The 17,093-nt window shown below is 49.3% G+C and overlaps 1 protein-coding gene across 3 annotated transcripts in view; it reads right to left on the bottom strand.

Annotated features, from left to right (window-relative positions):
* Positions 1–1,089: 1,089 nt before the first annotated feature.
* Positions 1,090–17,093, bottom strand: part of NSFL1C (NSFL1 cofactor) — a 146,224-nt gene continuing 130,220 nt past the window's right edge. Inside the window, exons 2-9 of one of the 3 annotated variants that reach the window (XM_083507668.1) lie at positions 15,442–15,539; positions 12,162–12,236; positions 9,029–9,194; positions 8,122–8,214; positions 6,722–6,831; positions 6,415–6,552; positions 3,257–3,421; positions 1,090–2,732 (exon numbers count right to left, since the gene is read on the bottom strand). In XM_083507668.1, the coding sequence (XP_083363794.1) occupies positions 2,570–2,732; positions 3,257–3,421; positions 6,415–6,552; positions 6,722–6,831; positions 8,122–8,214; positions 9,029–9,194; positions 12,162–12,236; positions 15,442–15,539 (1,008 nt within the window). In that variant the 3' untranslated portion in view covers positions 1,090–2,569. Of the gene's footprint in view, positions 2,733–3,256; positions 3,422–6,414; positions 6,553–6,721; positions 6,832–8,121; positions 8,242–9,028; positions 9,306–12,161; positions 12,237–15,441; positions 15,540–17,093 lie in introns of all 3 variants that reach the window. The other 2 variants (XM_083507667.1, XM_083507669.1) reach the window with 2 other exon arrangements.

Here is a 17,093-nt window from a genome sequence, read left to right as displayed (position 1 = left end):
ACAAGCACATTGCCCCAGTCCTCATCATCTGAGGCCGTTCTTTGTGTGCCTCCTCTATGAGAGGTCCGGAGGGCAGCAACACAACAGGGCCTTTTTTGCAGTGGCTCCCTGTTTGTGGGATGCTCTCCCCAGATACACTTGCCTGGTGCCTTCATTATACATCTTTATGCACCAGGCAAAAACGTTTCTCTTCAACCAGGCCTTGGGCTGATTAATATTCCAGGGCCTTTTAAATGTGTTTGCGAGTGGACTGGGGTCATTGTTTTGTTTTGAGCTATTTATTTTGTGTTTTTATCCTGCACTTTCATCTTGTGAACCACCTCGAGATCTTTGGATGAAGTCAGCCCCCATACGTACGAAACGTCCACTGCCAAACTGCCCCGCCCTGTACCCAGGGCAGTTGCAAGAGCCCTTCCCTGTTCCTTCCTCCACTGGAAGCAGCTCCCCCGCCCCCATGAAGTGAATGGGGACATTTGCCTGTGCAGGAGTCCCGTCCTGTAAGATTATTGTACCTGCTATAACTCAGGCCTGGACCACCACTGCAGCAGCAGCAGCGGTGTCCTACCACTCTGGAAGCAGAAATGGAGTTTTTGAATGTTCCTGCATCTTGTAACGACTCCCTTGCAAAGACTGCAACCCATTCCACCTAGAGGGACAGCGATCCCACAACCGCAGCTGAGTAGCACAGCTCCAATTGTGGCGGGCAGGGGCTAGACCAGGGGTCGGCAACCTAAGGCGCATGGGCCACAAACGGCCCATGGGGGTCATTGTACTGGCCCACGAGCTGCCCCCAAACTGAGCTGCGCTAAACCGGCGCAGTGCGGCAGGGGGACTTGTTTCTGCGGCAACGGAAATCGCGTCTGCGCAGACACAGATGCCAGAAATCGTAGGCGTGCGCACTCATGCATCTGGCCCATGGAGAGAGCTCTGCGGCAGTGAACTGACCCAGGCATGCTTTGCCGACCCCTGGGCTACACATTGCTAACCAAGCTGAGATCCCTGCTGCCTGCGCCAACCCCCATCCTCATAGACGCTGCCTGCAAAACCGGAGGCTCTTCCACACTGCAATAGAAAGGAGCAAACGTCGTCCCGGGTTCAGTTTGGATTTTTAATGCTCACACACTTGTCACAATAATTTACAGAATTCACTGTCAACATCCGGTGTGGATTCAATTAGCCATGAGGGGTGGCTGGTGGGGAATGCCCATGCCTGAACTTTCTGGTGCAGGATAACCGATACCCAGGTGGCTGGCAGGACAGACCGGCCTGGATCCAAGCCTTCCTTTTCCTCAAGCCCTGCTCCCGTGGAGAGGCTGCTCTCCGTCACCTGACAGAGGAGGGACCACGCAGAGGATGTCACCTCAAGCACAAACCCGCAACTGAGGAGCAGAGCTGAGAGCAGGCTTGCGGGCATGGAGGTATTCGTCCTGCGCCAAACTTTCCCGCACGCGCCCCTTTCCATTGAGGAGAAATTGTGTGTTCCCTGGGGCACTCGGCGTCACAGCCTTTGCCTACCTGGGGCCAACCAGATGTTTTGGATCGGCTGGAGGGACCCAGAAAGGCAAAGACTGCTGTGTTATCAAGGGAGAGACCTTCCTAAGAAAGACCTGAGAAAGGACAAAGGCAGATGAGACAGAATGAGGAACAGTGGGAGGCAGCTGACGAATTATTTTCTTTAAAAAAACAGAAGAAGGTGAGGACGACAGCCCTGGATTCAAAACTGAGATGAGTGACAGATTGCAGCCGTGCTGATCTTCAGGAAGTATGAAGTCACACACTCCAAGCCAAACCGTTCCCCTACCTAAGAGGCTTCAAATCCTGATCAAAATGTGGGTCTCCTCTTTTTTACGAGCCCTTCCTTTTATTCAGCACGCTGGAAGGAGGAAAAAAAACCAAGGGCCACCCACCCCAGGCTTTGCACTCGGAGACCCCTCACTTAAGAGTGGCTCGTTTTCCGGATATGGGCGGAAAGACACTGTGAAGGGACCTCTCTGCTCTTTGCGGTGCTATGAGAGAGCCTGGAGGAACAGAAGAGTAGATGGCAAGATTGTGCTACAGATGGGACGCTAGATTATTTGAGGAGGGAAGGTCTGGATTCCTCCTAATGCCCACAGCTTTTACCCAAATGCAAGACAGAAATACCCTACAGACTTGGTTGGCAACACAGAAGGGAGCCCCCCAGTTTGGGGGTCCACTTTATTTAATACACCGACGGATCCTGTAGCTGCTACCACCCCTGGAGCTGGAATGAAGGGAGGAAGCCTTTGAACCTTACCTCTCCTTTCTGCCCCATAAGTGATCCAGGGGGGAGTGTGTGGCAGGCACAACAGGTAGCTGCTGCTCCTTTGAAAAAGTTTGTGTTTGGTTTTAATTATTATTATTCTTATTATTTTTAAAGTCCATGGATCAGCACAAAGAAAACAAAACAGTGAGAAACGCAACTAAAGAGTCCAACGCAAGAGCTTCGAACCCAGCACTACGAGGCGGCCGTGAGGCTGCCCTTCCCGCCTGGAGAGTTGCCCCGTAGGAGGCTATAGGGCCTGGGCAGGCAGCCATCGGGCAGGTTCCCTTATATTAACCTCTGGACGATGACGGCATTCAGTAGGTTGGCTTCCTTCAGGGTCTGGTCCTCATCTGTCAGCTCTTTGTTGGGGAAAGTGGTCATGAGGACAAAGCTTGTGGCGGCCATGGCAGGCCTGGCGTCCGCTATGAAGAGTCGGACATCGCGGATCCTGCAAGAAAAACGAGGTGCGTTTGTCATGGTATTGCCAGAGAATGCAGGGGAGGAGCAGGAACAGGCAGAGGGAGGGGGGCAGGAAGTGACGATTGAGGAAAGAGGAGAAAGCCAGGGGGCGGGACGGCTCTCAGATGTTGAACCAGAGCCTCAGCACCGCTCAGGAAGTTCTGGCACAGACAGTGAGGCGATGCCTGTTCCGTCTGCCAGGGAAAGGAGAGGGTTAAAGGGGGGGAGGAGAGTCATCATGTGAAACTTCCCCGGCTTTTCTGTTGGAGAAGGAGCCGGCATAAGCCACTCCCAGAATCTGAGCCAGAGGATTCAGATGCATGATGTGCTGCCTGTACATATGTAAAATAAAGACTGTATATATGTATCTCTGAGTGAGCAGAGGCATTTCTTGCGAAGAGCATTCACAAGCCATCCCAGCGCTGGACCTCTTCCGGCTTCCCACCCACCCACCAATGCCAGCCAGGTTCCCATATTTGTAACGGCCTCTGGCAGCAAGCTCTGCCCCGGTACCTGTGACTGTGGTTGAATTTCTGGACCAGCCGCCCCCCGTCCGCCAGCCGGATCTGGATGCTGGTAGTGGGCTCTGACTCGTCGATGGTGATGGAGGAGCTGGCTTTGGCTTCGTTTTCCGCTTGCTGTGACGGGGAGCCTGTGCCCATCACCTGGGGGGCAGTGCTGAGGAAGGAGGAGGGAGGAGAGGTTTGCACTGTGGAGCAGGTGGCAGGTTTGGGCAAGACAGAAGCAGGCCCCCGTGACAATAAACCTGGCAACTGTAGACAGTTACTCGATGGACATAAAGGAGCAGCTTCAGAAGACTTATCAACCTTTGAAATTTGAGTTCAGAGACCCAAGCAAAACGAGACTGGTCAAAACCATTTATGAACCAGGTGAAACTAAAGAAAGGGTTATTCCCAGGTTTTGCCACTCACAGATGCGCAGAAGCGCACAATGATGTCACGTACATGCACAGAAGCGGCAAATCGCAACCGCATGTGCGCAGATGTGCCACTGCGGGTTGCGTTCTTTTCATGTTGCGAACGGGTCTCCGGAACGGATCCCGTTCGCAACCAGAGGTACCACTGTACTCTAAGAGAGCCACCGGACTGGACCAAAATCTGGCCCTGGATTTCCTTTCCTTGTGCAAGAGTCTTTGTAATGAAACAGAGGATACAGGATGAATTTAAAAAGAAACTGTGTCAATCAAACCTACCCACAGGACGCTGACACAAACAACTTGCACATACACTATGGAGAAGAATGAAAGTTTACTACTCCTTTCTGCCCCATCTCCCCACCTCTTCCCCCCCAACCTTATACCATATACAACATTAATGTCTCACATCGAATATAACTGATCTGTATAAAGGACTTGGGGAAATGATCTGAAAATAGAGACGATGTATGTACTTTTGCTACCCAAGAAAATCTTTTAATAAAAACAATTAAAAAGGGGGGGGGGGAATTGTGTCCTTCAACATCAGCATCCGTAGCCATACTATTTTATCCACAGTTTAAGAAAATGTGATCATTGGATGAAGGGCGAAATAGAAATTTAATTAAAAACCAAACCAAACAACAAGAAGGGCCGTGGGGAAAAAACAAGCCAAAAAGACAACTGGGCTGTTTGAAGGCAGAATTGTTGGGGTTTGCACACAGAAGATGAAGGTTCAAATAACTGGCCTGTCTGGACGGCTTGCAAACTCTCGGCCTAATTCTACTCTGGAGAATAAATCCTGCACTCCAAGGGCAAGTCGCAGCCGCAACACCTCCCACCCCAGGAAGCTAAGCTACAACTATGTTAACAATGTCCGCAAACATTATAACCACTGAAAAGTGCAGTTAGCCACTGAAAGCTGGAAACAATTGCAGTTTGCTGTGGAAGAAGTGCCAAAATGCATTTACAGTGGTGCCTCGCGAGACGAAATTAATCTGTTCCGCGAGTCTCTTCGTCTAGCGGTTTTTTCGTCTTGCGAAGCAACCCTATTAGCGGCTTAGCGCTATTAGCGGTTTAGCAGCTATTAAAGGCTTAACGGCTATTAAAGGATTAGCGGATTAGCGGCTAAAAGGCTATTAGCGGCTTAGAAAAAGGGGGGAGCGGGGGGGGGAAATCGGAACACTTGCAAGACGTTTTCGTCTTGCAAAGCAAGCCCATAGGGAAATTCGTCTTGCGAAGCAGCTCAAAAACAGAAAACCCTTTCATCTAGCGGGTTTTCCGTCTTGAGAGGCATTCGTCTTGCGGGGCACCACTGTACTTGGAAGTCAGCCAACTTGTTTCGGCGGGGCTTTACTCCATGTTAAATTTGGACTGCACGGCAACCTTAATCAGCGAAGTATTTCGAACGCTGCCTTGAGGACAGGTGGGCAAAATCCCAAAGTAAAAGAAATGCGCATTAGGCACCTGGTTCCGCATAGAAATTTGCTAAGTGCAACATTCACCCATGCAATTTTCAGGATCAGAAGTTGCTGGCCTGGTTAACAGCAGCATGCAGCAGACTAACCAGCAAAGAGGGATGAGGAAGCAATTTCTGCCAAGAAGACAGAAGCAACAGGAATCTAAAATGGGATCATCTCACTCCCTGCCTGACCTGGTGTATTTCTGGCACAGACCTTCACAGCTGATGCCCAGCTTTCAATGCAGCGCTTAGGCCATTCACGACTAAATTCAACATTCCAGATCGTATTACAAGTAGACTGAACAAGCAGAGAGAAACTAGGCAGTTTGGCCTTATCTGAATATTTATAGAATTTGAGATTTTACTATTAAAGCAAGGGCAGCAGAATCGCTGCAGGAGAAGGAAGAATGATGTACATGACTGGTGACTGGGAGCAGCTGCCAGGGCCATATAACACTGGTTCTAAAAGACCTACACTGGATCCCAGTAGGTTTCCGAGCACAATTCAAAGTGTTGGTGCTGACCTTTTAAAGACCTAAATGGTCTCAGCCCAGTATACCTGAACGAGCATCTCCACCCCCATCGTTCAGCCCAGACACTGAGGTCCAGCTCTGAGGGCCTTCTGGCGGTTCCCTCACTGCGAGAAATGAAGCTACAGGGAACCAGGCAGAGGGCAGATGTCAAGGAGATAAACAACTATCTGACTTTTAGAAGACACCTGAAGGCAGCCCTGTTTAGGGAAGTTTTTAATGTTTGATGAATTATTGTATTTTTACTATTCTGCTGGATGCCGCACAGAGTGGCTGGGGAAACCCAGCCAGATGGGCGGTGTATTAATAATATTAATACAGTGGAACCTTGGTTTTCGAGCGTCTTGGAAGCAGAACGTTTCAGAACCTGAATGCCAAAAACCCGGAAGTAATTGCTTCCGTTTTTGAACACACCTCGGAAGCCGAATGGCGTGTTTTTCAATTTTCACCATAGAAACTGCTGACAGCCCTTTGGTTGTTGAACGTTTTGGAAGTCGAACGGTCTTCTGGAACGGATTATGTTCGACAACCAAGGTTCCACAGCACTTATTATACATAATAATTACTATTATCATCATTACCTGAAGGCAGCCTTGCATGGGGAAGTTTTTAATGTCTTACTGTGCTTTAATTTCCTTTTGAACCTTCACTTGGGTGCTTCTCTCAATGAAGACTAGAGGCAGCTGGGCCTTTTTGCAAAAGAGAAAAGGGGCAAGAAGGAAATGCTCAAATGCCGACTCCTCACCTGCCCAGTTTCTGTCCTTCCCCGGTGAAAGCCCTGAAGGCACCTCTGGGTTTTGTGAAATCCTCGTCGCGGTGGTCCTCCAAGTCCAAGTTGACCTGTCCGCCACGGGCCAACCGGCGAAGCTCCGCAGGAACCTCCCTGACAAGGGAAAACAGAGGGAGGCAACTCAAGAAAAAGGACCAGCCAGCCTTACCTTTCTCTGTGGTAAGATGGAGCGAGGGAGCGTTCTGCAGAGTGCAGCATCCCAGGGACTAAAATGTCTGGTGCAGCCAGTTACCAAACACTGGCCCACATCCCAGAGCATTACCCTCTGCGGATGGATTCCAGGAACTGGGAGTTGGATGGGTCTTGGTAGCTCCTCAGCTCTCCGCTGTCCAGGCTGAACCCACTCTTCCACAGCTTCAGGACCACGTGCACCTGTAAAATCAAAAGTCTTTCCACCATCTGCAGGGTGCCTCTCCCAGGAAGTCACACTGCTGCACATGTTCGCCCGTTCAAACCAGGGAGTGAGGGTGGTATGCCAGGCAGCAGAAATTGCAACCCTCCTCATCCCTCTTGCCCTGCCAGAGCTGCTGCCCTGGAAGCCAGGCTTCTCCAACCTGGTGCCTTTGCAATGTTGCTGGAGGAGAGAGATAGCAAGGGAGATGGATGTGGAACCCTTTCTCGGCCACGTGCAAATGGCTTCAATTCACCCCGCCTGTCTTGGGCTCAACACACATGGAGCCCTGCAGGGCGGAAAGCAGCTTGATGGAGCTATTCGGAGCAGCGTGAAGAGAAAGGGTCTCAGACACCCACCTTTCACAACCTCGCAGCTCCGGTCCACCCTCTCTCCTCTGAAGCAGCCGGTGCCAGGGGTTTTATATGATGATGAATTTATTATTTCGGTCACAGACCAGTTCCAGCCCACATACAATATCAAGGAAGTCATAAAACATGATAGTGATACATTTGGATTTGCAGTTAGGTATAGCAGGGACAATACAAATATAGCAACTGCTTAAAAATATATAAATTAAAACTTAATCACTAACATATATCCTTGTATGCAATGTGTGGCTGGACATATGAAGCTGCCTTACATCTAGACAGATCACTGGTCTGTTTCAGCTCTGCCAATCTGGTTCCTGCCAGATGTTTTGGACTACAACTCCCATTAGCCCCATGCTGGCTGGGGTTGGTGGGAATTATAGTTTGATGCACCCGGAAGGAGCCTGGTTGGCAAAAAAAAAAGCTGGTTCCGCTAGTGGTGTCCAAACTTTTTTCAAAGAGCCCAGATTTGATGAAGTGAAGGGCTGTGAGGGCCGACCAAAGTTATTGACCTTTTTTTAGGATTTAAGTTTGAAGTTGTTGAGCTTTTTTTATGATTTTACCCCAAAGTTGAGCTTTTTTTAGGGCTAAAGTTTTTGAGGGTTTTTTTAGGGTTTTACCCCAGGAAATAAACTGCCACAGGGGCCAGATTAAACCGACCAGCGGGCAGGATTAGGCCCCCGAAACAGACTTTGGACATGCCTGATCTATGCTGAGCAGCAGCAGCAGCAGCTCTCTATGGACTCGGGAGCAGAGTGAGGCCTTTCCTAGATCTCTGATCCTAGAGATATCTATCCTGGAGGTGCCAGAGAAAGTAAGCCAGGAACTGAACCCTGGATGGGAGAAAGGGGGATCTGGCCAGATCTCACTACCTCTAGTCCTACTCCTAGCAATACTCACATCCTGGGCAGCGTTCTGCCTCATCTCTGGGGCAACATAAGCAGACTCCTCCTCGGGAGCAGCTCCCAGGCGGTACCCTCCACCTGCAAAGGGCTGCGAGAGAGAAAGGAACTGTGAGGCCTGGAAAAAGCAGGGGAAAAGCAGATGGGTCACCTCCGATCTCAACCTCCATTCGGCGGCCCTGGCAAATACTTCTCGCTTCCCCTCCGCTAAAAGTTCCAAGGATGGGCAGGCCAGATAGTTTGAGGGCTGACACACACAACCCATGTCAGTATCTAACTTAATCCATCGTCCTTTAATTAAACCCAATGCGCCATTATCATTTCCCCACTAAATAATGGTTTTGTGCAGGGAAAGGAGAAGCGTTCAGATCAGCAAGCGTCTGAATCAAGCATTTAGGCATGTGAGTGTGGAGTGGGATTTTGCCAGCCCTCCTTTTAGGGTGAGTTTTTTTGGGGAGGGAGGCAGTTTTGCATGAACAACATCCACAGGGAAGGGGCTACAGGAGACTGGCTGCAGCTGCCTTTAAGAGGGAAGATGCTGCTGACAGCTACTTTCAGTGCGATGAGAATGTCTCAGCTAAGTCCATCTTTCTCAAGCCCCGGAGATTGCTTTATCTCCCTTCCCTGAGAGTCCACACTGGCCCCTTCTTGCGCTCTCCATCTACTTGAAGCTTCCAGCCCTCACTTTTTCCCACTTCTCCTCCAACAATCCTCCCTGCTTTATGCTCCACCTCCCTGACTATCGGTCCTTACTCCTCCTCGCCTCTCCATGCCTTCATCCATGCTTCTTTCTGGCCTCATTCAAGTCCCTCCCTCTGTCTCACTTCTGCGCCAACCACAGCCTTGCTTTACACAACCCCTTCTGCACATTTCATCTCAACAGAATCCCCCCTGGGTGTGCTCACTTTTGGCCTGCTGCCTTCCCCAGGGCTCTTGGCTGCTCTGTCGACAGCCACAGCTCCATGCTCTTTGGCCCCTCGGAACAAGTCCTCAACCAGCTCATTGGGGCTCTTCTTCCTCGGAGGACCAACAATCTGCTGCCCGCTTCGCTCAGAGCCCCCAGCGTAAAATCTGAAGAGACAACAGGCCCCCAAGATTACACCTCTCCATTGAAGACCCATTGAAGGCTGGGGCAAGTGTGCACATATGTGCTCAAACATGTTTGCTAATTTTGTTACATATCTTCTTATCCCAGGCCTTTGGCTAATTAAAACAATCTTTGACCAATTAAATTGTGTGTGTGTGTGTGTGTGTGTGTGTGTGTGTAGGGAAGTACAGTCATACCTTATGTTACGTTTCCTTCAGGTTAAGCGTTTTCAGGTTGCATCCCATGGCGACCCGGAAGTAACCCATTCCGGGTTTCGCCACTCGCGGGTTGCGTTTTCAGGTTGTGAACGGGCCTCTGGAATGGATCCCGTTTGCAACCAGAGGTACCACTGTATTATTGCTTTTGTTTGCTATTATAGTATGTATTTTTGTGTTTTTACATTGTAAATCACTCTGTGATCTTTGGATAAAGGGCGGTATGGAAATTTTAAATTTAACAATAATAATAATTTCAACTCTCTACTGTAGCCAAAGCAAGTCCTGTTCTCAAACTGGGTTCAGCGTGCACACACACACTCACCCCAAGCCTAAGAAACAGGTTGTAAGAAGGAAGTAAAAAAATACACATTTGCAATTCTTACTCTCTGGCTAGCTGGCTTGCAGCACTGGGGCCAGAGTGGCACAGGCAGTAATGTTTGCGGATCAGCTGAACACTAGCAGGAGTACCTGACTGGATAACACAGATGTGAGGCTGAGGAGGGGGAATTTGCGGCCCATCGGACGCTGGACTGCAACTCCTCTCAACCCTGACCGCTGGGCCATTCTGCTGGCAGTTGGGAGTCTTAACAACTTTTGGAAGGCTGCAGGTTCCCCATCCCTGAGTCAGGTCTCTGCTCCAGCCGGCCTTTCTTCACTGTTCTGCTGGCCTGGCTGAGCAGACAACAGAGGCAAGGCCAAGAACCATGCAGCTATGTGCCATATCCTGTTCCCACGGTGGCCAACCAGAAGCCCCAACGGGCAGCTGGCCAGAAGCCGGACCTCAGTGCAAAAGCAACTCTCCCCACCTGCGATTCTTAGCAACTGGCATTCAGAAGCATGTGGCCCCCAAAAGTGGAGGGAGAACAGGCTGCAGATATAATGTAATGCCAGCTAGCACAGCACTTGTGGATTGGACTTCAGGCACACCTGCCCAATAGGCTGGCCAACACCATTTTATCCAATCTGCCCATGTGACCTTTCAGATTTACCAGGAGCCTCCTCTTGATTACCGTAGATTCCGGCGTGTTAGGCGACTGGGCGTATTAGATGACCCCCCAAATTGGCAGCTGCAATTTGGGGGTTCGTCTTATAAGCCCAGTCTTACATGCCCAGCAGCGGGCGGCAGGCTCCGCTCTGTGCCGGAAGAAAGCTTTCTCCCGGCGCGGAGCCCGCCACCCATACCCGGCGTATAAGACGACCCCCGACTTTTTAACGTCTTTTCCAGACTTAAAAAGTCTTCTTATACGCCAGAATCTACGGTATATAAATCATCGGCCACACACAGAAAGGCAGCTTTGGCAAAAGGAGAGAGGAGTTCCCTGGACATGAGACAATTTAGGAGCTTTGGGTGGTTTCCAGTTTGCACATCCTGTCATTGCAAGGATTTCCACTTGCGCAAGGGAACTCTCTCAGCTTCACACCCCCCAACCTTATAGGTATGTCAAGAGCTTTGAACACTCCCACACTTGGGTCTCCAGCTGTTTCTGGACTACAACTCCCATCATCCCTAGCTAGCAGGACCAGTGGTCAAGGATGATGGGAATTGTAGTCCAAAAACAGCTGGAGACCCTGGGAAACCCTGCTCAAAACTTTCTGTAAATGCTTTCTTCATTCATTCATTCTGCTACAAGACAATCCTGAACATTATGAATTGGCTTTATGTGCCCCAACGTCCACATTTCCCTTATTGACTCTGCCTATGATGTGTAGCACAGTAGTTTAAATAACCCAGTGTGTCTGATCTGTGAGGGCTCTTGTAACGCCCTGGACTGTGCCTCCCTTTCATTGCTTTACTGTGGGAGCTGTACATTTCCTAACATACACATCACAGGGATTCTCAGATAAGTCCATGGCTGAGAATGTGCTGTGACTGCAGAAAAGTCACATAACCTATCACTCAATTTAACTTCCTGGGAATGTGAGCTCTCTTTTCTTTTCAAGGCCAAGCTCCTAGACCTCACGTTACCAAGATAGTTGATGCAAGTTTTAATCTGCATTTAGTTCTACTGTTGTTTTAATTTTCCGAAAGCCTTATTGTTGTTATTTTTCCTTACTGATAATTTTGCCTTATAGTTTTTTGTAAACGGCTTGAATGTTTCTTTACAAGCAGCATATGAATTTCATGACATAAATAAATAAGATATACTTGAAATTGTGTGGTCAATGCGCAGTGAGAAGTCAAAGAAGGGGAGCTGATCAAGAACCCCAGAGGCTGCAATGCCCCGCAAAGCTGTCTCCGCTCTTCCTTATAACTAGCAATACAAGGATAAATTGCACAAATAGTAGAAGAACAAGCTATTCAATAAGAAAGAAAGAAAGAAAGAAAGAAAGAAAGAAAGAAAGAAAGAAAGGTGTGCAATTCATACAAGCCACAGACTTAGGCCTTGCTTGGTGGAGTGTTTCTATTTATCTATTGGCACAGAGCAAACACAGCCCTGTTCACGTCAGGGTAACAATACACTCGCCTGCTCCTCCCCCTAGGAAGAAAGACCACTTACTATGCAAGATTCTGGAATGAAAGTGCTTCGAACAATGGCAGGAGAGGTCATGCCCTCCAAGAGCAGGACTCCCAACAGCTGCCTCAACAGAGAGGGCCCCCACCCACCCAACACAGACATTTCCATAGAAGCCTGGGCCTGCAAAAAAACCATTTCCAGAGGGACTTTTTCCACCCCAACTCCTCCCTTCCCGATAAATCAGGGGAGGAAGTCAGGCATTCAAACGGCAACAAACCTTTGTCCTTCCTCCTCCTCTTCCTCCTCCTCCTGAGCATGGACAAGGTCTCGGAATGACGTCACCCTGTGGTCACTGGCGAGACAAAAGGAGACACAATATGAGTCCGCCCCATGTTCCTCTGATGCAACTGCAGCACCAACAGCACTGAGCATTAACGGGGAGCACAGAACGACAAGGAGTGGAAGGCGAACCAGGTGCCCAAAGGATACATTTTTTTAATACAGAGCAGCTTGCTAGAGATGTGATGGTCTAGTTCTGGGGTAGGCAACCTAAGGCCCGTGGGCCGGATGCGGCCCAATTGCTTTCTCAATCCGACCCGCGGATGGTCCGGGAATCAGCGTGTTTTTACATGAGTTGAATGTGTTTTTATTTAAAATGCATCTCTGGGTTATTTGTGGGGCATAGGAATTCGATCATTTCCCCCAAAAAAATATAATCCAGCCCACCACATGGTCTGAGGGAGGTGGACCGGCCCACGGCTGAAAAAGGTTGCTGACCCTAGTCCAGTTAGTACAAAAATCTGAAAAAACTGGGATCCCTCCCATTTTCCCTGGCACCCCTCCCCCATTTTTTCCAGGTGTTTCCTCCCAGGCCTTCGCTTCTCCATGTTTATGACAACTGATTACTAAAATGCCAAACGTTGTTAAGGACAGTGTGGAATAAGGGATGATCTCCCATCTTGCAAGGACTAATGCCCCACACCAAAGGAGTACAGCACGTTTTTGTGAGCTCTGACAGACCTGATGGATTCCTGCCAGTAAAGGACAGCCCATCCCACCACCCCATCGACAGGAGGGCAGGTTTTGGAAAAACGCCCAGGAAGGCCACCACCTTCCCAATACACTGGGGGTGTTTCTCCGGCAGTCAGTCTCTGGCTGTAAATCTTCCTCAGTCCAGAGAGACCGGCAATAAGCCTCTCATAGCAGAAGAAAGAGACAATCAGTAACTCTAAACTACTTTATTTACAGTCTATATACAACGAACCCATCAGCATGTCTGTGCTCTCTCAGCAGCAGTACAGAAAAGCATCGCACACAGAAGTGACACTAATCTCTCCGACAGTACTCAGACTCCCTATCTCACGCTCTCAAACACTCACATGATATAAACGACCTACTGCTACTTGCTGAGCAGCACGGGTGGATAAAAACCCTAACAATCCCAAGTACCCTTGGGGCACTTTGCATCTCTGGCGGGAGTAAAGGGGGTACGTTGCACGAAAGTGGTTTAAAGTTCAAATCGCAGGAGCGATTTCAGAATTTGGGGGCAGGCAACGTGTCACACTCACCCCCAGGCCGCAGCCAGCATCGCACACTTCCAAGTGCACGGGGTTGGACTAGATGACCGTTGGGTCCCTTCCAACTCTAAGATTATATGATTCTAAGCGCCCAACCAGGCAGCCCACTCTCTCCCTCTGCAGCACAACTGCCAGAGCCAGAGAGCCAGAGACGCCAGTAGGGCATCCTGCCTGCCAGGCAGCGCCTTCGCTTCTTTCTCTTCTCCCTCCCTCCCTCCTTGCACCAGGCAAAATGGAGCCGCCTTGCGTGGCACTCCAGAGGGTGGCTCCAAGTAGCAGGACACAACTGGCAGCTTCATGGAGGCTGGTGGCACCCTAGGGCTCCACATTTCCATGCATAGGGCCATGTGGCGCCCTGGCCTCCTCACACTGTGCTCCTTGGCATAGTGCGGCAGAGGGTTGGGAACTGGTTTTAGGTGGACAGAGGAGGAGCCACAATTTTGCTCACCAAGCAAGGGACCATCATCTTCTAGCAAGCATCATTTTCCTGAGTTTGTAGTTGGGGAGCCTGAACCCCACCACCCCAATTCGCACCGCACTTTCAAGGCATTCTATGCACTCTTGAAAGTCAAAACGTCCGAATACAGTCCGAAATCTGCAGGCAGATAGTAGGGCTGGGTGATATAACAATATAGTGCCTGGAACCAGTTTGAAGACCATATTGTGATAACGGTTTCATAGTTTTTTAATCTGGCAATATATTGCAAATCATGACTTGTGTTAGTGCCGGGCGATGTAGCGCTCAAAACCGGTTTCAAGTCCGTATCATGATAATGGTTTCACAATTTCTGAACTAGTAATATATTACGAATCACAATGTGTGTGTGTGTGCTATGCAAAAATCACAACGAGGGAAAAACTGTGAAGCCAGCCAATGCCTCTACGTGGCTCCATCCTTATTTCAGACTTTGTGATATATCAGCATATCGTGATGTGTAGCTGGCGATATATCAAGAAGTTGAAAACCAGGTATCACCCAACTCTAGCAGATGGCCTGCTATGCTCCAAAGGCTCATGGTGGATACTAATGCAATCCTTTACCTCGTTCTTTCTTTCCTCAAGAATGTGAAATTCACAATACACCTGGGCTAGAGAGGGGGACAACTGAGCATGCTCAAACTCTCTCTCTCAGTGACTGCATGACTAAGCAGAAATGTGAAAGCAGGTCAGGCCGATAGCCCAAAATGTTGCTGTTTGGTCTGCTTTCTGCACCTGAGTCCACACCAGATCTTTTTGTGAGAAGCACTGGAAAATCGGTTTCCACGATCCCATTCCTCCCTCCGCCCAGTTTAACACACAACAGTTGACACGATGAGGATGCAAATTGTAACAGCAGCCAACCAAATTATGTGGCAGTAACATTTTTTTTTTTAATCCCCACAATGCAATCCCTCCTAAGCAGGTCATGATTAGTCATCCCCAAGAGAAAAGTGTTGGCCCGCTGAGCACAGGCTTTTCCCAGACTCAGCAGATTAGATCCTGTTAACTGGGGGTGCATAGGACTAAATCTGGGGCCTTCTGCATGTCAGAATATGTGCCCCACATATTCCCCACATCCAACAGAGAAGCCTCGGCATCTGGTGGGCAGCAGGTTGGGGAAGGCTGCAGCCATAGTGGGAAAGTAGAAAATATTCCACAAAACGCATGCACACAAGGAGAGAGCGCTGCTTCTGCTTCCTCGGCTCCAACACAAAAGGGAACTGTTTTTACAACCCTTTTTGCCGTGCTGAAACCTCCCCAAGAATAAAAAGGACTTGAGAGGCATGCCTAGATTACACATTGTGGGCTTACCCCCATTGCCCAACAGACCCAGAGTGCGGTGCAGGTGGGAACTGGAGTTCCATGAACACTAGAGATCCCCAACAGGATGTTCTCATGGCCTCCCCAGCAAGTTACACTTCCCAGGGTTCCTGTGCGGGAAGGAAGTTCTGGCAGTTGCACACCAGCTCGCAATATAGACATGCTCAAAGATGACCTCACCTGGGTGCAGTGCCTCGGGTAACAGAGCTGGGAGCTGGCTGTGGGAGTGTGATGATGTCTTCGTCACCTCCATCTTCATAGAAACTGGCCAGGGCAATCTGAAAGGAGGGACACACAGCTGTTTCTGAGAGCGAGCTCCATTGCTTCGTGCCACCCAAGGAGAAGACAACTGTCAATAACCTTGTGACGACTTCTGTACCATATACCACGCCAAGTAGGTGGGGAAGTACAGAAAACTCCCTTGGCCTGGGTAAGTTTGTGGTGCCCTCCAACCTTCTCACTGCTGCAATTCCCATCAGCCCCAGCCAGCAAGTATGGAATCTGATTAAAATATGCCATATTTTTCGCTCTATAAGACGCATCAGACCATAAGATGCACCTAGTTTTTGGAGGAGGAAAACAAGGGAAAAAATATTCTGAATCCCAGAAGCCAGAACAGCAGGAAGGATCTGGCCTCTGGGATAGCCTCTTGCTGTCCTGGCATATGGGATAGCCGCGCGCAGCCTCTCCCGGGCAGCGGGATGAAGGCTCCCCCTGCCTGGAAGAGGCTGTGTGCGGCTAAGGCAGACAGCTCCCCAAAGAGCCGCATTCCCTTTAAAGAGCGTGCGGAGTGTGTATGTGGCTCTTGGGGGCTTTTCCCCGAGGAGGGAGAAGGGCAGCCCTTCTCCCTCCTCGGGAAAAAGCCCCCAAGAGCCACACATGCGCTCCACGTGGCTCTTTAAAGGCAGCGCTGAGCAGAGCCTCCCGTCTGCATTCACTCCATAAGACCCACACAGATTTCCCCTTCCTTTTTAGGAGGGGAAAAGTGTGTCTTATAGAGCGAAAAATACGGTAATGTTGTATTCCAAGACACCATGCAATACGGGAACATGGCACACAGAATTCCTACCTGGCAACATGTTCATGCAAGGGAAATTGTCGTTTAGCTGCTGTAACATGTCAAGTAGCCCTAAAGCATTGGAAAGAGAGCTCCTCTCAGAGAGACACTTGAAACTGTTCTCTATTAAGTGCCAAATTATTACACTTTTGCTGAAAAACACCAGGTGCCTGTTCACCAGAGGCCATTCCTTCTGGGCAAATACCTTGCCAATCCCAGGGTTCAAACAGTGTAGTGGAACACGGATGCCAATGGGCAAACTGAAGTTCATGGGCTCCTAAGCAAGACTGTTCTGCGCTATAAATGTCAAATTTATAATCTTGCTAAAATATATGGAAGCTCCAGAATGGGTGTTTGAAAGAGTATGCCGGCAGTTAGCCTGTGACTTTCTCAGCCTGCGGCACCTTCATAATTGGAACAGTCTGGATCTTCTTGGAAGCCAAAGTGCTGTAGGTGGGAAACCAGTTCTACTTGAAGCACAAGTTGCCTAGCTGTAATTGTTGAGCTGATCAAAGTATTACATCTCCAGCTGTCCCTAACACCAGATTACTTGACTATTTAGTAGGAAAACTAAAAATCAGCCTCCCTTCCAACAGTTAAAGGAAGAGCTTTTCGGCTAATACATTTTCTTTCTTCCACTGATTTAATATTTTTTCCTTGGGTCCTCCTGACCCACTATTTGGGAGCTACTGGTTAAGGTACCTGGATTCTGGAAGATGAACTTTTTTAAAAGAGGGATAGAAATTTACTTGCAACTTCCAGCCAGCATTCTAAA

The sequence above is a fragment of the Podarcis liolepis genome (assembly GCF_965112155.1).
Source record: "Podarcis liolepis genome assembly, chromosome: 6".
NCBI classification, from domain to species: domain Eukaryota; kingdom Metazoa; phylum Chordata; class Lepidosauria; order Squamata; family Lacertidae; genus Podarcis; species Podarcis liolepis.
This window is presented reverse-complemented; position numbering and strand designations above follow the sequence as displayed.